At 62.5% G+C, this 23,928-nt stretch overlaps 5 protein-coding genes across 5 annotated transcripts; 3 read left to right on the top strand and 2 right to left on the bottom strand.

Annotated features, from left to right (window-relative positions):
- Positions 1-3,905: 3,905 nt before the first annotated feature.
- EMIHUDRAFT_456772 (hypothetical protein) lies at positions 3,906-6,270 on the top strand (the record flags this gene model as incomplete). The annotated part of the gene is made up of 8 exons (XM_005781954.1): positions 3,906-4,267; positions 4,335-4,410; positions 4,484-4,555; positions 4,629-4,696; positions 4,771-4,807; positions 5,344-5,388; positions 5,676-5,708; positions 6,091-6,270. 8 exons carry the CDS (start codon positions 3,906-3,908, stop codon positions 6,217-6,219), a joined length of 822 nt encoding a protein of 273 aa, XP_005782011.1. The 3' UTR covers positions 6,220-6,270.
- Positions 6,271-6,726: 456 nt separating this feature from the next.
- On the bottom strand, positions 6,727-7,729 carry EMIHUDRAFT_233815 (hypothetical protein; the record flags this gene model as incomplete). The annotated part of the gene is made up of 4 exons (XM_005781955.1): positions 6,727-6,795; positions 6,867-7,001; positions 7,072-7,373; positions 7,567-7,729. The coding sequence occupies 4 exons, from the start codon at positions 7,727-7,729 to the stop codon at positions 6,727-6,729; spliced, it is 669 nt and encodes a 222-aa protein (XP_005782012.1).
- Positions 7,730-7,763: 34 nt separating this feature from the next.
- EMIHUDRAFT_233816 (hypothetical protein) lies at positions 7,764-9,010 on the top strand (the record flags this gene model as incomplete). The annotated part of the gene is made up of 2 exons (XM_005781956.1): positions 7,764-7,780; positions 7,897-9,010. 2 exons carry the CDS (start codon positions 7,764-7,766, stop codon positions 9,008-9,010), a joined length of 1,131 nt encoding a protein of 376 aa, XP_005782013.1.
- Positions 9,011-10,073: 1,063 nt separating this feature from the next.
- EMIHUDRAFT_456773 (hypothetical protein) lies at positions 10,074-13,063 on the bottom strand (the record flags this gene model as incomplete). Its single annotated transcript, XM_005781957.1, has 5 exons — positions 12,391-13,063; positions 11,563-11,659; positions 10,597-10,695; positions 10,385-10,468; positions 10,074-10,331 (listed from the first exon to the last, which is right to left on the bottom strand). The coding sequence occupies exons 1-5, from the start codon at positions 13,026-13,028 to the stop codon at positions 10,074-10,076; spliced, it is 1,176 nt and encodes a 391-aa protein (XP_005782014.1). The 5' UTR covers positions 13,029-13,063.
- A 5,762-nt stretch (positions 13,064-18,825) lies between these two features.
- Positions 18,826-22,897, top strand: EMIHUDRAFT_442753 (hypothetical protein). Its single transcript, XM_005781958.1, has 15 exons — positions 18,826-19,020; positions 19,089-19,135; positions 19,306-19,358; positions 19,503-19,589; positions 19,675-19,815; positions 19,893-19,974; positions 20,494-21,014; positions 21,162-21,190; positions 21,266-21,327; positions 21,475-21,613; positions 21,923-22,029; positions 22,162-22,273; positions 22,346-22,385; positions 22,452-22,528; positions 22,736-22,897. Exons 1-7 carry the CDS (start codon positions 18,895-18,897, stop codon positions 20,651-20,653), a joined length of 696 nt encoding a protein of 231 aa, XP_005782015.1. The 5' UTR covers positions 18,826-18,894; the 3' UTR covers positions 20,654-21,014; positions 21,162-21,190; positions 21,266-21,327; positions 21,475-21,613; positions 21,923-22,029; positions 22,162-22,273; positions 22,346-22,385; positions 22,452-22,528; positions 22,736-22,897.
- Positions 22,898-23,928: the final 1,031 nt, after the last annotated feature.

Here is a 23,928-nt window from a genome sequence, read left to right on the forward strand (position 1 = left end):
TCGGTGGCGGTGGCGGCGGCGAGCGGAGGGAAGAAGCGGCGTCGCGGCGCGGTGCGCGCGCGCCTCTCGGCGCCTCTCGGCGCATCTCGGCGCATCTCGGCGCATCTCGGCGCATCTCGGAGGGCCGATCCTCGCGATCACTCTCTCCCCGCCCAGGCGCGCGCCGCGTCGTCGGCGGGCGACGCTGCGACGGAGGAGGGGGAGGCGGCGGCGCCAGAGTCGGCGGCGGAAGGCCCGAAGGAGGGCAAGACAGCCAAGGGCCCCGGGGGCAGCAAGGCCGCGGCCAAGCCCGCCGCCGCGGCCAAGCCCGCCGCCGCGGCCAAGCCCGCCGCCGCGGCCAAGCCCGCCGCCAAGGCGGCCGAGGCGGCGGCGGGCGAGGCGGCGGAGGAGAAGCGACTCAAGGCGCTCAAGGTGGTGCAGCTGCGCGCCGAGTGCGAGCGGCTCGGGCTTAGCAGCGGCGGGCTCAAGGCGGAGCTCGTCGCTCGACTCCTCGCCGCGGCCTGAGCGTCCGCCCATTCTCACTGGGAGAGGCCTAGCGGCAGCCACATAGAAGTGCGCGCGGCCGTGGGTACCAGTTGAGCACCGTGTGTTTCCCTCCCTCGCCCCCACGCAGCGCTCATGCAAGAAGCAAGCCAATAAAACTTGGAGGTCGTCAACAGTAAGTGAATCCCCTCGCTGCGTAAGAGGCTTCGAGGGCTAACTTGTAACGTCTGTGAGCGGCGATGCAGTCCGGCCGCGCCTGTGTGACCCTCGCGCCGCACGAGCCCGCGCACGATGTGTGCCGTGTGCGTCCCCCTGCGGCACACTATTTATAACCAGTGTCACTTACACCTCGCTATGCCTGTACCTCGGTACATGTATTGGCACCGACGCAGAAACGCTCTCTACTGTACGTGATCGTCCCCGGCCATTCCCCTGCGTGCCTTGTGCGTCCTCAGACGGGAGCCTCAATCTTTTCTGCGCTCGACTCGGGGGCAAACATCTTCAGCAAGCAAGTAACCTGTGCACAGAGGCAGAGCTGTGACAACGGTTGGCATTTCGCGAATCGCCTGCTACAGCAGCCCGCTAACGTTGATCTGCTTGTACGTCAGCGTAGGTTCGATGCCGCCCACGCGCACCTTGATGCGCGCCTGCAGGTCGATGGTGGCCCTGCCGGGGCCCACCGGCGGCGGCGTCAGCTCCTTGAGCAAGAGCAAGATGTCAGCCTATCGACACAGGCAATGGGGTGCTAACGCACACTGCGCACGCGCTCCTAGGCTGCCTTGGCCGTGCGGCACATCCCTCTCGGCCACTCTCGGCTAATCGTCGCCAGATCCCGGGCGTACAACTCAATCGGATACGCATTCTGCGTGAGGTATGTGCCTACGGCACGCCCACGACACCTCACCGGCTCGACACTATCACGTCCATGGCACATGGGCGAGGCAGGGCGCGCCGCTCGGCGGCAGCATGATCGCCCGCCGGTCGTCCATCTGCGGAAGGTTTATGTGCCCGATCTGGTTCCCGCGGTACATGACATCCGCCTCAAGGCCAAACACGTAGAGCGTGGCGTCGAGCGGGTTGCGTAGCTCGATGGAGAGGTACTGGCGCAACCGCCCTCCGTTCAACGGGTTGAGCAGCGTGGCGGTGGCGATCGGGATGTCGAGGTCGATGTACGCCACCTTGATGATGTTTGTGTCGTTCGACGCCATGCCAGGCAGGAAGGCGCGCAGCGCAACGCCCTTTGCGGCCGCCGAGTAGAAGGGCTGTGACATGCCTACTGGCAGAAAGGCAGCCCTGGCAGAAATCCCTACTGGCAGAAAGGCAGCCCTACTGGCATGTGACATGCCGACGATGGCAGGGATGAGCGGCGTCGGGCGCGAGGTAAGAAAGTGGTTAAACACGTCCGCGCTCTTGACAATGTCGTGTTCGCGGTCGCTGACGGAGAGGAAGCCCTCCACGGGGAACCAGTCGGAGTGGCCGCGGTGCAGCGTGAAGCCAGGTTGCGTGTTGACCTCAACAAAGCGCACGCCCAGCGACTCCTCCGGCGGTCGCTCCATCTTCGGCCAGGAGGCGTCAGTAAAGACGTCGATCGAAACGACGTCCAGGTCATGCATCACGAAGCTAGACGGATTGAAGATGCGTGCGTCGAGCTCGATGAGCGCCCTGCCAGCGGGCTCAGGCGACGGGAGGTCCTTGAGCACGAGCGGCGCCATCTCGATGCCGAAGCCATCCGCGCCGTTGAGGACGATCGATTTGGCAAATGTTACACCGGGGATGCGCGCAGTGCCCACCGTCTTGCACATCTCGGCCGAGAGCATGCACCCGTGGTCGCTGCCTCGCAGCTCGACGGCGACGACGGCGTACAGCTCAACCGTGAAGCTGGCCTCGTGCACGACGGCACGTGCGACCTCGCGGAAGACCGCAACGTCGTCTACGACCAGCCGGCCCGCCATCTGCGTCTTAATCTTGCCGCCACCGCCGAGCGGGCACGGCAGCGTCGACAGCACTCCAAATTTGCGGCCGCGGAACTCGAGGACAATGTCGGCCGAGGCGAGCGTGGCCTGTGCCCCAAAAAAGAGAAGCTCCATGTGCAGGTCCATCTTGAGGTCGAATGTAAGCAGGCCAATCGCAAAGTGCGACCACTGCGAATCCGGCTTTCGCAGCTCGATCTGATCCACCTAAGGCGGCGGCAATGGAGGGGTGGAGGCACTGCCGGCGAGGGCGACACCGATGGTCCAGGGAAGCAGGGGGACACCTTCATCTCGAACATCGAAATTATGCCCTGCACAAAGGGCTTGCCGATTTCGAGCTTGATCCCCGGCGCGGCTGCCGCGTCGCCTGACGACCCAGAGTACACGAGCAGGCCCGCGGCTGCAATGCAGCCGGCGGTGAGCGTCAGCAGTGCAGCGTTTGGCGGCCTGCGCCGCTGCGAAGCTGGCTTTGGGACGGGAACCGCCATGGCGCCCCCGCGGTACGCATCGCCGCGTGTCGAGGGGCTAGACTCGCTGCTCGAGCTGCTGCGCCGCCGCATGCTCGCTGAGACTGCTCAGAGGTGCATGGACGGTCGAGTTCGGCGGTGCTCGTTTGCTGGAAAAAATATTTTTACTTTTCCAAAACTTCTTTGGATCCAACAAAATCAACCTAGGTGGCGATGCTGGCGGTGGAGGCGACGGAGGCGGCGATGCTGGCGGTGGGGGCGTTGTAGGGGGTGGAGATGCAGGATGCGGCGACAGCGGCGGTGGGCTTGCGGGCGGCGTCAACGGATGCGGTGGAACTGGTGGCGCGGCTGGTGTGCCGAACGGGCGGGCGGGCGGCAATGGTGAGGGTGGAGGTGGCGGTAGCGCCGGCGAAGGTGGCGGCGTAGCGGGTGGTGGGGAGGGCGGCGGCGTGGAGGGCGGCGGCGGGGAGGGCGGCGGCATAGCGGGTGGTGGGGAGGGCGGCGGGGGGGAGGGCGGCGGCGGGGAGGGCGGCGCCAGCGAGGGCGCCGGCGGGGAGGGCGGCGGCGGGGAGGGCGGCGGCAGCGAGGGCGGGCCGGGCGGGGAAGCTGGTGGCGGCCGAGGCGGAAAGATCGGATCACTTGTCACCCGAGTTCATTTAATATAAAATAACTAAGTTTGCTTCGTTGACAAGCTGTGCACGGTAGCAAATTTCTTTTTTGGGATGGCTGGCTCCAGCCAACGCATGGAATGTGCGTAGCACGTAAAAAAAAAAGAAAGAAAACAGACAACCCAAGGGAGGGATGGGAGAACGGCACGCCGCCACCACACAGGGATTTTAAGGAGAGGAGTGTGATGCGCTAGCCGTCGCCTACCCTAGGGAGTCTGCCTCTTCCTATCTCTCTTCGCAGTCCCTCTCCGATTCTCGCTTCAACCTTCGTGCCGTAGCACGTAGCAAAACATCCGCTCCGGCATTTCTTTTTTGTAATGTTACATGGCAGCTTGCCGACGCGACGCGCCCTCGTCTCGGCGGCAGCGCTTCTTTCAGCGCCTCGTTTACCAGCGCACGCGATCTCGCGCTGGTCGCTCCCAAACGGTGAGGTCTCGCTTCGAGAGCCTAGCTTCGCCTGCGGCGGCAGCAGCTACGAGGCGCCAATCCTTCTCGGCGCTGGCGGCTCTGGCGCGGCGCTCTCGGTATCGCCATCGTCGTCTCGGCCGGCAGTCAAGGGCGAGCGGGTGGTGCTCAAGGTCTCGTGGTCCTCTCCCGGCGCGGCGGCGGCCGTGCGCAACGAGGGAGCCGTCCTGGAGCGGCTGAATGGCGTCAATGGCGTCGAACGGCTCCTCGGCAGGTCAGCGGCGACGAAGCAGCACGCGTGTGGAACGGCTCCTTTCGCGACAGCCGCGCGCCACGACTAGGTGCGACTACACTGCCATTTCGGGCGGTGGAGAGCCGGGAGGCTCCGGCCGGGTCGCCCTGTTGCTATCGCCGCTGGCAGTCACGACAGCGCGGGGCCCTCCATTCTCTGCGGTGCACCGCGGTTGTTCACGGGTGCAGCTGTGAGCAGGTGGAGGACGCGGTGGACTCGATCGGCGCCCTCACCGACGCGCGCATGCAGGAGGCCGCCACGGCGCAGCTGGCGAGCGAGATTCGCCGAGATTCGCCGAGATTGATTCACCGAGATGACAGCACCCGAGATGTGCCGAGATTAGGCGAGCACGGTGATCGCCATCCTCGCGGCAAACGTCTGCTCTACCGATCTGCAGCTGCTGATTGACCGGCGCGCGGCGGCTGTGGCGGCCAGTGAAATGACCGAGATTAGCAGAGATGAGCAGAGATTCGCCGAGGTTCTAGGCGGACGGCGGCGCTGACGGTGATCGACCTGACCGAGGCGTGCGAGCGTTTGTTAACACACACACACATACATACACACACACACACACGTCACACACACACACACACACACACACACACACACACACACACACATACACACACACACACACACACACACACACACGCACACACACGCACACACACTCACACACACTCACACACACACTCACACACACACACACACATCACACCGCTCACCCACGCGCACTGGGCCGTGCACGTTGAACGCCGCCGGGCTCCTGTCGTTTAGAGGAGGAGTCGCGAGGGCTACCTGGCCCTTGCCCCTCTACCACCCTGTGTGTGTGTGTGTGTGTGTGTGTGTGTGTGTGTGTGTGTGTGTGTGTGTGTGTGTGTGTGTGTGTGTGAGTGTGTGTGTGAGTGTGTGTGCGTGTGTGTGTGTGTGTGTGTGTGTGTGTGTGTGTGTGTGTGTGTGTGTGTGTGTGTGTGTGTGTGTGTGTGTGTGTGTGTGTGTGTGTGTGTGTGTGGAGCAGCTGACCCTACCTGACCTGACCTTACCTTCCCTTACTTTAGGCGCGGGTCATGGCGTCGCCGCCGTCGGACGCCGACCTCGCGCAGGCAGATCTCGGGAGATCTCGGGAGACCTCGGGAGATTGCAGGAGATTACGGGAGATCTCGGCGAGGTCTCGTCAGAGCCGGCGTCAAGCAGATCTCACCAGCGCCCGGCTAGAGAAGCTCTTCTCAAAGCTTCGGCGAGCGCGGCAGAGCTCAGCCAAGGCCGGACTGGCACAGGTCGCCCGTCTGGGTCTCGGCTAGAGTTCGGCTGTGCCTCGGCCGGATCTCGGGCTCGATCCCCGCTGCCCCTTCACCGCCCGACGCCTTTCTCCCTTTCCCCCGCCCTCCAGGCCGCCTCCTTCGCCACCGAGGCCCGCAACCAGGTGCAACCTCCCGAGATCTCCCGAGATCTCCCGAGATCTCCCGAGATCTCCCGCAATCAGGCCCGCAGCCAGGTGCCGCTCTCCCACGCCGCACTTGGCCTTTGAATGCCGTGGGCTGAGGCGTGGCCCGCCTACCGTTTGGTAGACGAGTCTACCGCGGTCCACCAAGTCTACCGGTAGACCGGTGACCTATGTTGGGGGTACGGTCTACCAGTAGACTGCGGTAGATTCGTCTACCAAACGGTCTACGGGCTACCCGGTCTGCCGGTCCGGCGCCACCCCTCAGGCCCTGGGGCTCCTGCCCGTGACTTTGTGTGGTGGAGATGCGAGGCCTGCCGTGACCTAGCCCCACCAGCACCACGTTGTGCGTACCTCACCTTAGGTGCCGGCGCGCTGGCTGGGGTACTTTCAGCAGCGCGCGAGAGAGGAGGCAGCAGAGCTTGCGCGGCGGCGCGGCCCGCCTGCGGACCCTGAGGTGCTGCAGGCGGCACTGGACGCGGTGGCGAGTTAGCTGAGTTTGGATTGCCAGTCGATTTCTTTATGTATTATGTGTCGCGGCCTGCTGTGTATTGAGGACGAGATTCGTTTCCCGAATTCTCTTATCATGAGCAGCGTTCCCCGCGTCCTCCTTACACGTTACACCCGCGCACCAACGCTCAACGTGCACTCGCGAAGCGGCGGGTGAGGGTGGACTTTCATCTTCAAGTTTTGACTTTTGTGGGGGCCATCCGGCTTACACGTTTTATCTGCGTTCTCGAGGTGCCTTTCGCGTTTCGGTGTACGCGATCGTTTGTGCATCTCGACTCTCTCATGTCTCAATCAAAATATCAAAATATATCTCACCAATCGCACCAAAGTTAAAGCGGATTGGAGGTCACGTTGGACGTTCGTGGACGTTGTAGCTGCATGGCATGTCAGCGGTGCCACGGTATGAAATCGGCATTCATCGCCAGGCACGAAGGAGCACACGCTCGCTCGGCGAACGAATAAAGTTCCGTTGGACTGCAACTTTCAGCACTCACCGCTTGGTCTTTGGCGGGTTGAGCTTATTCTCCTGCTTTTCGAGCATCGAGTCGAATGTGCGCGCCTGAGAGCCGCGACGACGCAATTCAGCGGTCGATGGCAGGGCTTTGTGAGATCTCTGGGCAGCCATTGCACCGAGACCATGCCGTCGCGGTCATAGTCGGCAAGATCGAACCAGTCGTTGACGTCCTTCAGCCGCTTGAGGCCAAGCCGCTCCTTGAACTCGGGGCCGTGCGCCTTGATCGCAGTCTTCATGTCGCGCTTCGACACCTGTCCTTGATGCCTTGAAAGTCACAGCAGTGTCTCTGATGGGGCGTGTCTGGTGCTGTGACTGACAGACCTTGCCATCACCATTCTTGTCGATCGTTGACCAGATAAGTTCAACGGACTGCTTCCGATTCAGCGCCATCGGCGGAACGGGCGGGGGCGCCGTTGGGGCCGCGTCCAATACCTGAGACCCCTCCGGAATCGGGGCAGATGGCGCCGGACCGGACGGCGCCGGCGGGATGTAGTCGGCTGCTGGAGCAACCGCCGCCGCCTGAGCAGGGAAGGAGGGAGAGTCGCCAGCGTGAGGGCTAATGCATTGCATAGCTGCCGAACACCCTGCCGGGCTTGCTCGCGTAAGGCTAAGGAAGATCGCGCCTGCCCCTCCTCAATCCTGGAATACGACCCGCCTATGCAGCGGGTCAATATAGAGGTTGAGTGACGACACATGCAGTCTGACTCCCAATCTGGTGCGCCGATGGAGCATGCGGTCGATCGTGCGGGAGGTGTGTGCTGCGTGTTTCTCGACGCGAGTGCAGGGACTAGAGTGTTGCATCCAGACGGTAGGCACCGCCGGCGTCCTGCTCTGCCTCTGACTTGCGCTTCTTGCAGCAGCAGGAGCAGAGGCAGCGGAAGCACTTGCAGATGCCGCAGAGGCAGTTGCACAGCCCCTTGAGCAGGTTGCAGATGCCCTTGCAGCAGGAACCGAGGCAGTTGCCCTTGTCTTCGCCCATGCTCGCGCCGACGGATCGCCCCCGCGAACTCGCGATGGGACGCACGTCCAGGTGTGAACAACACGCACACCGCGCGCTCAGCTGTTTAAATTCTCCTGTGTCGAGCCTGTCTGCTGTGAGAGAGAGTTGTTTTGTCTAAATTCTTCTGAACGTACGAGTTTGAGCAGAGCTCTGTTTGTCGTGTCGACTGCCGTGCCGGAGTTCCCGGAGGATCGACAATGCTGCCATCCGACACGGCTGGAACCCCGGCGTCGTCGTCTGTGGGAACGGCGGTCAATCTCCTTCGCCTCGTCCTACGCGAGCACCTTCCCGGAGCGGACGGGGCGCGTCGTGCTCGACGGCAACCTCTTCCCGTTCCCGAACACCGTCTCGATGGGGCTGGTGTGGACGAGCGCCGTCTCGCAGGTAATCGAGCACATGCTCAACAACTGCCGCGTAAAGTCGGCCGTGTGCGCGCTGCAGAGCCCGTTCCGCTCGTTCGAGGCTGTGCTCGACGCGGCACGGCGCGGGGAGCTGCGCAGCCCCAAGACGGCCGACGGCTCGCGCATTGCGCTCAACAACGGCCTCATCGTTGGCTACATGCATGACGTGGCGGAGGAGCGCGGCTGTGGCTGGAAGAAGGCTTTGCTCACACTCGCCTTGCTCAATGCGTCTGACGCGGCGCACCGCGAGGTCGGCGTCGTGCAAGTGCTCGACCGGCTGTGCAAGGTTGGGCAGAACATCACCTGGCGGCGCTACTCGTCCTGCATTGACGGCATCCTGGTTGGCGAGGACGACGACGCCATCATGGGCACCGCCACGCTGGCAATGGACAACGCCGGCCGGCTGAATGTCGACAGCGGCGTCGGCATGTGGCGGGCCGAGCGCAAGTTGTATGGCGAGCACATCCTCGGGCACTCAATTGGGTACGTCTCGTCGATGGGCACGTGGCAGGTGCAGCCCAAGCCCGTGGCGCCAATCGGATCGGTCGACGTCGCGCCGCTCGTCGTCGGCAACCTGTATGACCAGGCCACCTCGTACATCCTCTCGCAGCACATGGCGGCCTCCTTCCCCCGCTCCTCCCTGATCACGTACCAGGGGCTCGGCCACTGCCTCGACCAGCCGACCGACCCCCTCAACCTCGACCCGAGCGGGACGGGCGAGTGCACCAAACTCGTCAAGAACTACCTCCGCACTGGCGACCTGCCGCCCAAGGGGCACACCTGCGCGATGGACGTGCCCATCCCGGTGCCCACCGTTGAGGAGGTGGCTGCCGCGGTGGCGGTGGGGGGCGCGAAGTAGCGCGGGGGAGGGCACGCCGTGCTCCGTGCGTCGCCGACCGGGCCTGCCTTCGCTTGACGCGTCTGGGCTCCCGCGCACCGGTAATACGCCACCAGCACCACCGTCGATTGCAGGCCAGGGGTGGGGCGGTGTCGGGTGCATGGGGTGCACTTTGGAGATATGCAGGTGCAGATACAGATGCAAGGTGAGATTAAGTCTACTGTCTGGGAAAACGACTGTGTCCTGTATTCTAAAATGTAAAAAAGAAAGCAATGGAACACACGGTTCGAGAGTGGAGTGGCGGGTGGGGCTCTGGCGTCACAACGGAGAACGGACCGGTAGGCTCGCGCCATCTCGTAAAGCCGTATCTGACACCCTCTGGTGGAGAGCGGCTCGGTTGCGGTCACGCTCACGTCCACAAAACCGGACGCGCGTCACGGCGGGCTGGCGGGCCGCATCGCCTTGGTGCGGTCGGGCTGCCAGATCGGCAGGACGAGCGTGTCGCGCGCCGCCACCACTTGCTCCGGAGGCAGCTCCGCCTCGGCGGCGGCGGCGGCGGCGATGGCGCGCATCATGCCGACGGCGTCGGGCGGGTAGCGCTGCGAGAAGTGCGTGAGCAGCAGAGCGCGCGCGCCTGGCGGAGGTGCAGCCGAGACACAGTCGAGGAAGGAGGGGGGGGGGGGGGGGCGGAGGCGCGGCCGAGGTGCAGCCGAGATGGGGCGAGACGCAGCCAGGCGCAGCCGAGATGCAGCGAGCTATGCTGCCGAGATGCAGCCCGGGAGGAGCGCGCGCGCCGAAGCGGCGTGCGACAGCGCCCGCCATCTGCGGCGTCGAGTGGCCGTGCGCCGCCGTCTCGCGCTGCAGTCTCGCCAGCCCGCCGCTGTCGCCGTACTGCGGCAGATAGGCGTTTGTCGCCTCGCACCACAGCGATTGATTCGTCAATCATCAACTAGGTAGTTGTTAACTATCATACGCGTTCGTCGCCTCGTGCACCAGCGATTAATTCGTCAATTATGAACGAGCCCCCCCCCCCCCCCCTCCCCTCTAGTTGTTGATTACGCGTCGGTCGCTAGTAGCCTGATTATTAGCTAGCTACTTGCAGGTACGCGTCTGTCGCCTCGTGCACCAGCAAGTCGCACCCGGCGGCGATGCCCGAGCAAGGCGAGGCGTCGCAGCAGTCGCCGAGCACCGCAATCTTGCGTCCGCGCCGCGTGCCGCCGACCGCGTCGGAGCCTCGGATCACCGCGCCGTCGGGAAGGACGAGCTCCTCCTCAGAGCCGAGTGCCGCAACCTTCTTCAGCACCGATCGCGGGTCGCGCACGCCCCACTCGTCCGCGAGCGCCTGATTCACAGCAGCAGGTGTGAAGAGACGCCGCTCACACCATCATCACGGACCCCCCCTTCGTCCGCAAGCGCCTGTTTGTTGCGCTGCAGCAGCGGCAGCACCAGCTCCGGCTTGAGGCGGCCCCGCTTGGACGCCTGGTGGTCCACACAGCTGCAGGTGTGGAGAGGCGCCGTTCACAGCTCCGGCTTGAGCCCCCCCCCCCCCCCCCCCGCTTGGACGCCTCCTCAACGACGTAACCCACTGTCGGGACGGTGTGGCGCACCGGCGCCGCGCGCACGGGGACCGAGCCACTCTCGCCGAATGCGGCAGTCAGCAGCTCCCAGCACCCGTCTGGGCGCGGGCGCAAGTCCAGTCCACCGGGCTGCTCGCCGGCGTCGGAGCTGCGGACGTCGCCCGGCGCGACGGCGAGCGGCGGCGGCGGCGGCCGCGAGGAGTGCAGGTTCGGTATGTCGTGCAGCTCATGCACCTAGTGTGGGGAGATGTGGGGAGACATGCTCGAGAGATGGGGAGAGATGCTCGAGATATGGGGAGATTGCACCACGAAGCGCGGAAGCATCTTGGCGAAGATATGGGGAGATATGGGGAGACATGCTCGAGAGATGGGGAGAGATGCTCGAGATATGGGGAGATTGCACCACGAAGCGCGGAAGCATCTTCGTGCCGCTGAAGCGAAGAGTCACGCGCAGAAAGGCGCGCAGCCCCGCCTGAGGGACATGTCTCGGACATGTCTCGGGCATGCCTCGGACATGCCTCGGGCATGCCTCGGACATGTCATGGACGTCTCGGCTGCGTCTCGCCGGCCCGTAGATGTCCATCGGAGGCGGGTAATCTCGGGTCATCTCGGGTCATCTCGGGTCATCTCGGGTAATCTCGGGTAATCTCGGGTAATCTCGGGTTATCTCGCCGGCCCGTAGATGTCCATCGGGGGCGCGTCGCGGTCGCGGCCACGCGCGATCAGGCAGAGGAGGCCGGGGAGGCCGAAGCAGTGGTCTCCGTGCGCGTGCGTGACAAAGACGCGGTCGATGCGCCTAATTAATGCGTAATTAAGACTTAATTAATAGTTGATCAGGCGTGTGCGTCACAAAGACGCGGTCGATGCGCCTAATTAATGCGTAATTAAGACTTAATTAATAGTTGATCAGGCGTGTGCGTCACAAAGATGCGGTCGATGCGCCTAATTAATGCGTAATTAAGACTTAATTAATAGTTGATCAGGCGCGTGCGTCACAAAGAAACGGTCGATGCGCCCGGGCGCCACGAAGCACCGCTGCAGCTGCACCTGCGTCCCTTCGCCGACGTCGAAAAGCCAGTACGAGTTGAGCAGCCTGGGAGACAAGGAAGAACGACTGGCGTGAGACTAGCGGCGCCTCGCGACGTGAGACTCGCGTGAGACGTAGCGTGAGACTGGCCTCGCATCGTGTTGTCTCAGCGGCTCTGTGTGTGTGTGTGTGTGCGTCTAGCGTGAGACTGGCCTCGGCATCGTGTTGTATCAGCGGCTCTGTGTGTGTGTGTGTGTGTGTCTAGCGTGAGACTGGCCTCGCATCGTGTGTGTGTGTGTGTGTGTGTAGCGTGAGACTGGCCTCGGCATCGTGTTGTATCAGCGGCTCTGTGTGTGTGTGTGTGTGTCTAGCGTGAGACTGGCCTCGCATCGTGTTGTCTCAGCGGCTCTGTGTGTGTGTGTGTGTGTAGCGTGAGACTGGCCTCGGCATCGTGTTGTCTCAGCGGCTCTGTGTGTGTGTGTGTGTCTAGCGTGAGACTGGCCTCGCATCGTGTGTGTCTCTAGCGGCGTCCGCCTCAACGCAGTGCGTGTATCTCGGCATCTGAGTGTGTGTATCTGGCGTGAGACTAGCGTGGCCTGCTCTGTCTGTGTGTCTCTAGCGACGTCCTCAGGTGGCGAGATCATATCTCCCCACATCTCCCCAGATCTCCCCAGATCTCCCCAGATCTCCCCAGATCTCCCGTCCTTTGGCGCCTCAACGCGAGCGACGAGGCGGAGCGAGTGTCTAGGAAGTGTCTAGGAAGTGTCTAGGAAGTGTCTAGGAAGTGTCAAGTCCGCCTCAACGCGAGCGACGACGCGGAGCGAGTGGGGGACGGGTTGCACGCGCCGCTCCCCAGCACCACCACCTCCATGTCCGCGCCCGTGCCCGTGTTCCCGCCACCCGCGCCACCGCCCGCGTCAACGCCGCCGCCGCCGCCGCCGCCGCCGCTGACTGGAGCCGCGTCGGCTGCAGCCTGCGCTTCTCTGCTGCCACCGCTGGCGGTGAGTGGAGCGAGGCCGTGAGAGGACGGCGCCGCGGCACCGCCCTGTAGCGTGCGGCGGCGCGGCGGCGCGGCGGCGGCAGCGGAGCTGTCATGCGGCTGCGTGGCGGAGGAGGAGGAGGCAGCAGAGCCGGAGGCGGCGGCAGAGGCGGCGGCGGCGGCAGGCTTGGCGGCGTATTCTTGCAGGCGCGCCGCAAGCTCCGCCTTGGTGCCGCTCACGCGGAGAGAGCGGCTCGCGCACGCCGCCCGCAGCTCCTCGCGGCTCAGCCGCCGCACAAGCTCCGCCGCGCCAGCACCACGCAGCGACGAGTCATGCAGCGACGTTTCGGGCAGCGCGGCGATCGGGCGAGCGGCGCGGCTGCAGCACGCGAGCTGGCGCGTCGGCGCGAGCGGTGTAGACCAGCCGAGCGCGCCAGCGACGGCGGCGGCTAGCATATGCTACAGAAGCAGGAGCTCACCCTCTGCGGACGACGCACGCGTGAAGCCTCGAAAAAAAGAATTCGATCGGCATGTTAACAACCACCAAAAAATGGCGAAGAGCCTCGCATATTCGCGCAACCAACGTACGACCCATATCAATACGTCTTACCGCCAGGCTTACTATCTGGGTGTGCGCGTCACGGCTGAGCCTGAGGCTGGTCGCTGCGTTCCACCGACCGCGCGTGCAGCGGCCTAGGGAGCGCGCTGCCACATAACAGCCTCAATCAATCAATCAGTCAGCCTGAGAGCCATCACTTGCTCTTGATTGAGAGAGGAGAGACCGTCTGCGTCTCTCGTGCTGAGGACCTTTCGTGAGGACCTTCGCCTGAGGACCTCTCGCTCAGTCCGCCTGAGGACCTATTGAAGTAACTTAGTTCCGCTCTTGTCGCACATGGTGATCTAACGCTGTGAAACACCAACACGTCATGAATGAAGAAACCTATCTCAGGCTACCAAGACGGCTTTCGTGCACTTCCTTAAACAACCAAAATTATACCCATTACCTGTTTGTGGGTCACACTCTGTTTGTGCGTCACGCTGAGGCCGGTCACCCTCCCGCCGCGTCCCACCGCGCCTGCAGCGGCCTCAGCGTGACCGGCCACACAGCAGCCTCGGCCAGTCTATGCATAAGTCTGACAGCCACTTGCTTTTGACAGAGGAGAGACCGTCTCTCCTCGTGCTGAGGACCTTTCGTGAGGACCTAGTCCGCCTGAGGACCTCTCTTGTCAATGTGGACCTTTCGGTGCCTGTGGTGCACACGATCGGAGAGGACCCACACCGCTCACACTCTCGCTGAAAATGTGCCAGGAGCGGCCTCAGCGAGCCGACTTCAAATAATGCCACTTCAAGAGAGAGCTGAGAGCCTCTCTCGTGCTGAGGACCTCCCATGAGGACCTCTGTCCGAGTCTCGGCCTGAGGCCTTCTAGTGCGGACCTTTGTCGGTGCCTGCACTCGACCGTCGATGTGGAATAGGATTGACGGGCAAACCAATATTCAGCCATAGCAAGAGGTGAGCAACCGAGCAGTACCACAAGAAATACTCACAACCCACAAGAAATCTCACTCACTCACACACGGTGCGGTGTGGGTGTGTGCGTCTGAGCCCATGGCGGATCGAGTCTCACGCAGAGCGCACAAGAGGCTGACCGGCTCGGGCACCTCGTCCCGAATCGCTCGCGCGGGCATCTTGGCGTTGTGCTGAGCTGTGGAGCGCGACCGGTAGCCTCTGACCATCGTGTGGCGTGTCATTCTCGGTGATTCGCGCGACAGGATGGACCAATGAACTTTGACGCGGCGCTGAGGCGACGCGTTGCGGGCATAAGAGCAGAAAGGGCTGTCTTTATTTACGCCCCGCGCCTAACCTCTATATCTCGGCCTTCGTCAGAATGATGTCTCTGGACGTACCAATGGGATCCTGCACAACTTGAGCAGCGCGAGCTGCAACGCAGCCCATGCCACTTCATCCGAACGGCCAGTACTATTGGCAGCCAGCTGCGCGTCGCAGCGTGAACGTAGCTCTGTTCCTTCATGAGGAGTGACGCACGCCCAGTGAAGCCCGTCGCTTCCGTCCGGCATCTCCGCCCGGCGCGGCCATGACAGTGCGTGAACGTCATGAAAATGCAGGTGAGCCGTACTTGCGGACCCCGCACGCGTAGACAATGCCTGTCTGGCCTCGGCAAAGCGGCGCGCGATCTCGTGATTGATCTCGTCGAGCCTCGGGAGCAGTACTGCGTGGGGGCCCTTCGTGTACGAGACAAACACGTTGCGCACCACCACATCTGCAATCGCATACGTGCGTGCGATGCGCATGATTTCGTCCAGAAGCCATGCAAAGCGCGTGCCGAAGGTCTGAATAGCTGTGGCGCCGCTCTGGGCAGAGAAGACAAGGTCCCAGACGCCGACTCCAAAAATCAGCGCGAGACGCCTCTCATGACTGTCGGAGCGCACCGCCTGCCGCAACTGCATCGAGACGTCCGAAAGATTCGTGGCGAGGCGATCCATTCGTGTGCTATCTGTGTAGAGCCCGCCCACGAATATTCCTTGTATGGACGAAAGGTTGTACTCGGACCGATCAAGGATGCGCTGCTTCGGGGCACCCTTCCGCATGCGCCACGTTGGCTTGTTGCGCCCGTGGTCAAGCCAACGCATGAACTCGAACATCAGCATCTGCGTCTGAGAGTCGCCGACGAAGAGCACGTCAACGGTACCTCGCGACCGGCGCAGGCACGCAGCAAAGGGACCGTTGTCCGCCTCGTGCCGTTCTGCATGCAGCACAGGAAGCGGTGTTGCATCGTGTGCGCAGAGCACATACTTCGGGTGCTCGCAGCCGTCACGCTCTTTACACCATTGGCCTGTCATGTATGGCAGACATGCGCCGCTGTGGGCGAGCGACGAGTTGGCGTCGCACGCCAGCGCGGCGTACGGACGCCAATTCATTGACCGACTTAGGATTGTCCTGCGTCGGCGCAACAGGTTCTCGAGGTTCTGGAGGTGGATATCCTTTGGCCGCGTTGGGTAGCGAGGATTCTGGACAAGCGGGGGTAGGGTATGGTGCCGTCTGAGCCGTCTGCTCTCGACGAACGATTTTTTCGGAGCGAGACGTCGCTCAGGGACCTCGCGGCACGCTTGAAAGAGGCGTAGAGGGTGTGAACTCCTTATCGCCACGGTCGAGGGGACCAGCAGCACACACACACGCCTTGCATTATTTCTCACCGTTTTTTACGGAGTACCCGGCGGCGCGCGAATCCTATACTTCGTCGTGCCATCGAATGGTCGCAAATATGCATTACGAACAGAGCCTGCGGCCCCCCAGTACACACGAGCGACTACAAAGAGCACATACAATCATGCTCCCCGCTCGAGCCAACAGCCCCCTCGATCGCGGCGCGCCTTCACCGCTTCTCGCGGGCCGTAGTTAGATTCCAGACGGCTCACACGGAGGCCGATCGTGTGGCTAAGTCCTCCTGCACACACATACCTAAGACTGACTAACTGCAAACACGAATCGTGCAGGTGAGTGAACGAAGTCCCCCCCCCCCCCCACCACCACCACCACCACCACCAAAAAAAACCGCGAGCATCGCATTGCCGAGCTCCCACACCGCGCCTCCTCGGCTCCAGTCAGTGTTGGCCGCGCCAGTTCTCGGTGGAGTCCAGAGGCCGCGCGCGCCTTATTTTTGGCGCTGTGAGGACCTCCTGCTTGTGACGTTGTGAGGACCTCTCGTGAGGACCTCTCATGAGGACCTCCGTCGTGAGGACCTCTTCTTCGGAAGTACCTCCCGTTAACCAAGTTTGTTCCGCCGTCAGCGCTTCGACTGTCGAGCCTCAATGTGACTAACAAGGACAAATGCAGTGCGCCAAGAAGAGTTCCTTCGCCGCCATGCGGAGGATCGATTGAGAGCGAGCTGAAAGTAGACATATTGTATCAGTGTGAAGTGTTAGTCGAACGAAGTGTTGGCCTGGATACTTTGGGTGCTGACGATCAGGCAAACCATTTTGCTGTTTTTGCAGCCACTTCCCCAACCTTCTCAGGGATGATGTGCAAGGGTGACGACATCATCCGGTCCCGCCCGCCGGTGGTTCTAGTGCGTGTCGTATGTGCCTATGCACAAAACACAAAAACAAACGTGTGAGTGTTAGAGTTGTTTGGTATTGCTAAAAGATCTCTCTCAAAACACCATGTGAGTGTGTTGTTACGTACGTAGAGCCCCCACGGAATGTGGCGAATGCTGCCTGTGTCTACGCTGGCTCTGCCGTGACTGACGGCCCCCTTCCTTTGTGACTCTGGCGCGAGGGTACACTAGTCTAACCACTTCCCCTGCTCGTCCAGAGGACCACGAAGCGCCGCCCGCGCGCCCAATTGACGCCCCCCACTCAACCCTCCTGCTGTCCCTCAATCGCCACCCGCCAGATGTACTGCCCTCGCCCAACCCGGACAGTCCAAAAAACAGGAAAGGGGGGAGGGAGCGGGGCCCGATCCCCAAGGAGCACCCCGTCGGCCCGGGAGGGCTGTGAATTTCGGCGCGGGCGGAAGGCTGCCTGCAGACGCTTAGCCCCGACTGAGCTGCCGAACCCTCCCGGATAATCCCCTGACCTACCATTTTAGTGATCTAATAGTGCCGTCAGTGGCTGCTAGACGCCCATTAGATGGCGCGCGGCGCGGGCGGATGACTAGGGGAGAAAATGCGGAGAGTGAGAGAGAGCTCGCAGCCAGGTAGATAAAGATGTGCTCAGCCAAGCGGGGGTAAAGCCGTAGCGCGTAGCGGGGATGAGGGGATTTTGTGTCAGTGTGTGTGTGAGCTGTGAGGGGGAGGTGCACAAGACAAACAAACTATGATCGGAGATCGGCCGCCATAAAAATCTGCATGGAACCAGAAAACGATCAATGTGGAGTCATATGGCACTGCCACACAGCAGCCTCAATCAGTCTGACAGCCACACGATCGGAGAGGACCCACACCGCTCACACTCTCGCTGAAAATGTGCCAGGAGCGGCCTCATCGAGCCGACAAATAATTGCTCCTCTTGCCACTTCAAGAGAGAGCTGAGAGCCTCTCTCGTGCTGAGGACCTCCCATGAGGACCTCTGTCCGAGTCTCGGCCTGAGGACCTTTAGTGCGGACCTTTGTTGGTGCCTACACTCGACCGTCGATGTGGAATCGGATCAATGGGCAAACCAATAGCCATAGGTGAGCGACCGAGTAAAAAGCCCTGCGGCCTGCTTTGATCCGATATGTCGATATCTGCCGCCATAAAAATCTGCATGGAACCTTCAGAATGATCAATATGGAGTCATATGGGACTCCGTCTGTTGTACGATGGCGGTCACTGCGGTTTCTCTTTGACTGATTGACATCTCTTCGCCCGAGGACCTTCGCCTGAGGACCTCTCGCTCAGTCCGCCTGAGGACCTCTTGTCAATGTGCACCTTTCGGTGCCTGGCGCACACGATCGGAGAGGACCCACAAAAACCTCTCACATATGCTCGCAGGCTGTGAAGATGTGCCAGGAGCGGCCTCAGCGAGCCGACTAAATAGTTGATCCTCTTGCCACTTCAAGAGAGAGTGAGAGCCTCTCTCGTGCTGAGGACCTCCCATGAGGACCTCTGTCCGAGTCTCGGCCTGAGGACCTCTAGTGCGGACCTTTGTCGGTGCGCCCGCACTCTCGACCGTCGATGTGGAGTCGGATCGACGGGCAAACCAACAGCCATGAGCGACCGAGCAGTAGGTAGGCGGTGCCCTGCGGTGCCTGCTCTGATCCGCTATGATCGGAGATCGGCCGCCTGGCCATAAAAATCTGCATGGAACCGCAGAATGATCAATATGGAGTCATATGGTATTAGTTCTGTGCAGGAGAAGAGAAGCGAGGCAGATAGATAGATAGATAGGAAGGCGAAACACAGTCCGACCAACGACTGGGACACCAACGCGGTATGGGTGGACGCTAAGCGTGACGGTCACACAGGAGCGACACACAGAACCACAAGACAAGACATTCAGCCAACGGGGCGGCTGCCACACATCCTGATACAGTCGGGTGATGAGGAGTCAGGCCGCGTGGCGGGACGCACGTAAGATAATGAGGGGTCCCGTACCATGCGGAATCGACCCTATCCGGTGCTCAGGTGCTCAAGTATCATATGGGACTCCGTCTGTTGCGCGATGGCAGTCGCCACTGCGGTTTCTCTTTCATTGATGTCTCTTGCTGTAGATTTCACACCGAGGTCGCCCCGCGAGCGAACCCACTCGATTGCATCTGCGAGCCGCTTTTCGTGCGGCGCCTCTCCGTGTTGGTCTGGGCGCCTCTCGCCCGCGGTGCGACTCCATGGACACCAGCAGGACGACCCTCGGCAGCCCCGGTGCCCTCAAGTGGCTGCACACCCGCAGCGTCGGCGTCACCTTCCGCATCTACCGCGCCGAGTACCAACAGAGCCGCACTTACATCGTGCAGGCGCACCGAGCCTCTCCCTGCCTCGCCCAGTGACAGTGCCGCTCACCACCGCCCGTGTGTCATCGCAGTCTGCGGCTCTTCTCGCGTGCTCTCTCGGCATCTGCGGAGTGTGCATGCCCGCCGTGCCAGATGCGGAATCGCCACGATATCGCCACTACTCGTAGCCCTTGGCAATCCGGGTTGGTCAGATATGCAAGCACCGTCGTGCGGCCGTCTCGAGGGCTTACTGTCAACGTGGCGACACAGCTTTGCATCCGAGGCTCACCTTAACCTTCCACCCCGCAGGCTCGCGGCTCTGATTGCCACGCGGCAGCTGCAGACCGACCGCACAGCCCTCGGCCTCGACCTCGCCGCCTCGTCCCTCGATGGGTGTGAACGGCGCCTCGTCACGCCTCTAGCTGTGAGTAGGCCTCGACCTCGCCGCCTGGACGAGGAGGCTGTGGATGTGAACGGCGCCTCTTCACACCTCTAGCTGTGAACAGGCCTCGATCTCGCCACCTCCTCCCTCTACATCCTCTCGGCCCTCCTCTCGCTCGCCGTCGTGTGCGGCGGCGGCGGCGGCGGCCCAGGCGCCCGCGGCTCAGCCCGCGGCTCAGCCCACGTCCCGCCAGTTAGCTCACTAATCAATGAAGGGTTGATGGATTGAGTAATTAGGCGCCCGCGGCTCCGTCAACGGCCCGCGCCAGTCCATCTTCATCGACGAGGGCGAGGAGGGCGAGGGCGAGGAGGAGGAGGGCGAGGAGGAGGAGGGGGAGGGAGAGGCGATAGGCCGCGGCGTGTCGGCGAGCGATTGCGGCGAGAGCAGCAGCGAGCGGCGAAGCCGTGCAGCAGAAACCTTCTCTCTGGAACCTTCTCGGACCCTTCCCCTCCAGGCGAGAACAGCAGCGAGAACGGCAAAACCAGCGCCAATGGCGGCGGCGACGAGCCCCCGTCGCTGCTCGCGCGCGTCTCGAGGCGCGTCTCCGGCGCTGAATAGTCGACCCCATTCACAGCCTTGTTATGAGAAGAAAATACGTCCTATGGCGCTGTGCGCTGGTCTGTGAGAGGTTGAGGTGCGAGCCCTGGAGGCCCTGGGGATGGGGTGAGACTACCCGCGGGCCTAGAAGGCCCGCGCGCAGGGGGGTGGGGCATTGAGACCGGTTCACAGAGTCCATCATTCATGAGCAGCAATGCGTCATCGCAGGCGCTTCTCGACGCCGAATAGTCAACCATTCACGGAGTCCGCCACTCATGATTAGCAACTATTCCATCATCGCAGGCGCTTCTCCAAGCCGAATAGTCAACCATTCACGGAGTGAGAAAAGAGACGAGGACCACAAAGAGAAGGAGGACTGCGGGCGCCACGCCCGCGCCCCCAAGCCAGCTAGTCCACCACTCATGATTAGCATTTCTTCCATCATCTCAGGCGCTTCTCCAAGCCGGCGCCGAAGAGTCTCAACCATTCACAGAGTCCATGATTCATGACCATCGCAGGCGCTTCTCGAAGCCGGCGCTGACGCGCTTGGCCTCGAGCGGTATTGGAAGCCTCCTCTCCCTCGCGCAACAGCTGAGCGGAGGGGAGAGGGGCGAGGAGGGCAACAACGACAGCACCTGGCCGCACGAGGCGGCGAGAGAGATGATGATCGAGATGTAGCCGAGATGTAGCCGAGATGTACCCGAGATCTAGCCGAGGTGCTGGTGTGGCGGAGATGGAGTGCGCCTGCTCGGACGGCGCTCACGGCGAGTGCCCCATCTCCCACTCTCTTCTCTCTCCAACTGCCACTAGAATGGACACTGACCAGACGGCGCTCGAGGCCGGTGCCATCACACACACCTCTCTCGCCCCCTCCTCCCTCTCTCTCTCTCTCTCTCTCTCTCTCTCTCTCTCTCTCTCTCTCTCTCTCTCTCTCTCCTCTCTCCAACTGACCACTAGTTGACCAGGCGGCGCTCGAAGCTGGTGCCGACGGCGGCGGCGCTCTGTCGCGCGCGCCGACGGCGACCGCGCCGCTGGACAGGCGAGATCACTCGAGATCACTCGAGATCACACGAGATCACACGAGATCACCCGAGATCACACGAGATCACCCGAGAGCACCCGAGATCACCTCGAGATCAAACGCGAATACCGAGGAGCGATTCCACCTGCCTGCCTTCTGCGACAGGCGCGCCAAGGGCGTGTCGTTTGCGGACGGCGTCGACTTGTCCGAGGAGAGCCTCGCCCGTATGCTCACCTAGTAATTGACGGCAGCTGAGAGCCGCCCCATAGGAGTCGACTTCTCCGAGAAGAGCGTCGGCGCAGCCAGCCGCTCCTCCTCCTCCTCCCTAAAGAGGAAGGGGCGGCCCCCGCGGCTGCTGGTCAACGCTGAATGGGCAAGTAGTCATCGAGTCGATGAACGTTACCATAGGAAGGGGCGGCCTCGCGGCGGCTATCGAGCCTTAATTAATCAGTAGTAATCGAATTCATTAACTAGCAATAGGAGGGGGCGGCCGCGGCTCGCGGTCGTGCGGCTAGCGATGGTGTTCCTGGTGGGCACGGCCGTGTTCGCGATCGCCTCGGCGGCAGTCTGCGCCGCGTCGGTGCCGCGCTGCTACGAGCGGCCGCTGGCGATGCGAGGCGAGGAGTCAGTAGTTTGCAGTAGCAGCGGTAGGCTATTGGGCGGGCCGAGATGGGGCCCAAGGGTTGTGGGGTGCTACCTAGGCGATGAGTCGGATGACGAGACTACCCGCGACTACCCGAGATTACCCGAGACTACCCGAGATTACCCGAGACTACCCGCGACTACCCGAGATTACCCGAGACTACCCGAGATTACCCGAGACTACCCGAGATTACCCGAGATTACCCGAGATTACCCGAGATTACCCGAGACTAGGCGAGACTGAAAGAGACTACCCGAGATTACCCGAGACTACCCGAGACTAGGCGATGAGTCGGACGACGAGATCGACCGCCTGGCGCGCGGCACAGCGGCCTTCTCGCGCTGCTCCGAGCAGTGCATGCGCGGCCAGATGGAGCTGGGGCGGTCGGACCTCAACACCGCCAGCTGGGCAAAGGTCAGTTCACTATTAGTTGATAACTAGTGTCATTATGAGTAAGTGCAGCAGGGCGGTCGGACCTCAACACCGCCAGCTGGGCAAGTAAGTGCAGCGGGGCGGTCGGACCTCAACACCGCCAGCTGGGCAAAGGTGACGATGCTGGGCGCGCTGTTCAAGACGGCGGAGGATTGCAACTCCGACTTTGAGGCGAATGGGCTGCCTGCCCCGGGCGCCGACGGCGCCGGCTGGCTCCCGGCGCCGCACACTTGCCAGATTGCCGGAGATCACACAGGACTGTCTGCGAGATTAGGCACCGGCTGGCTCCCCGCGCCTCTGCGCGCGATCCCGACAGGCGCTGGCGGAGGTTGGCAGCGCGGCGGTGTGAACGGCGTCTCGTCACGCGCAGGGCTGTGGACAGGCGCGGCGCTGGTGGAGCTCGGCATGAAGTGCGGCGTCGAGGCGCGGCAGCGCGGTTGCGATGTCAACACGTTTGGAAAGCGGGGCCCAGATGCGGAATAGTTGCACGCATTCTTGCATTCCAACCAGCGCTCGAGAGGACACTACCGAGCTGTATTCGACCGTATTCGACCGTATCCAACGTCGTTCGCTGTATTCGTACCCCTCGTATTCACACGGTGCTCTAACGACTCTGCCCAATACTGCCTTCCCGCCCCCTGACGTCGGTGTGTTCTTGACGTAGGAAGCGGGAGCATGCTGGCGACGGCGGTCGGCATGGCGTGGCTGCAGGTGTGCCTGGTGCTGGTGCTGAGACACTCCTCCTGAGAGGCGGAGAGAGGCGGCGGTCATTCGCAGGAGAAGGCGCGCCGGGATATACACATTGGCGATGGCTGAGACGGCCGCAGCGGCCGCGGGCCGGCCCCTGAAACGTGAAAGCCCTGGGAACGCTGACCCCTGTCGCGCATTGTGCGCATGCATGCATGGCCCAGATGGATGGAGCATGCATGCAAAATGAGAGATTTTTATGACTAGGATGAGGACAAAAAAGAGGCACATGTGAGTACTACCGTACGCTCGTGTAGAGCACCCTAGACAGAACGTGGGCCCCGCCAGGCTGAGCCTGGGAGGCAGTGGGGCCGCCGCGCTGCGCGCGCGCAAGAGCAGCCCCCTCTATGTGCGAGCTAGGACGGCGGCACGGCGCCACTGCGCGGCAGCGTCAGCAGTAGACGTAGCAGTCCCAGCGGCTGGGCTGCTGGCCGGGAACAGTGTCGCTGCTGCAGCCGCAGGCGACGAAGTTCTCGAGGCGGTCGAGCCATGTCGGGCTGCGGTTGGGGTCTGCTAGCAGCGCTGCCGGGCTTACTCTCAGCGCCCTCGCCTTGGGTGCGTACTCGAGGCAGCCCTCACTATCCGCGTACGAGCGCCTCGCCTCCTCCTGAACCGCGCGCTCAAAGTCCTGCCGCTCCGCCAGCGTCATGCGCGGGTGCCATACAAAGGTTCGCCTGCGCCGGAGGCGAGAATCGTGACTGCGGCAGCAGTGAAGTCAAGCTGCAGCGGCGGTGGGAGCGCTCGACGTCGCGTCTGCAGTATCCCACTAGAGGCTTGGGTCCAGTGGCACGGCACACCGTATGGCGTCGAGGCTCTCGTACGAGCTCGGCCGCGTAAGCTTCATCGGCGAGTTGCTGACGCTGTCGCACCGCGAGATGCCGAGCGCCTCGCGCGAGCCGTCGCTGAGGTGCGAGTGGATGCTGCTGGTGCGGGAGGGGGGCTGCGCCTCGCCGAGGGCCAGGACGTCGGCTCGCGGAGTGGTCACGGTCGCAGGAGCAGTCACCACCATCCTAGATGCGCGAGCGCTGATGAAGAGACACGGAGACGTCTCCCCGAAGTTTCGAATTCTTTTTGTTAACTGACCAGTGCGCGCCAGTCCCGTGCCCAGTG

This window comes from Emiliania huxleyi, assembly GCF_000372725.1.
Source record: "Emiliania huxleyi CCMP1516 chromosome Unknown EMIHUscaffold_197, whole genome shotgun sequence".
Lineage (NCBI taxonomy): Eukaryota > Haptophyta > Isochrysidales > Noelaerhabdaceae > Emiliania > Emiliania huxleyi.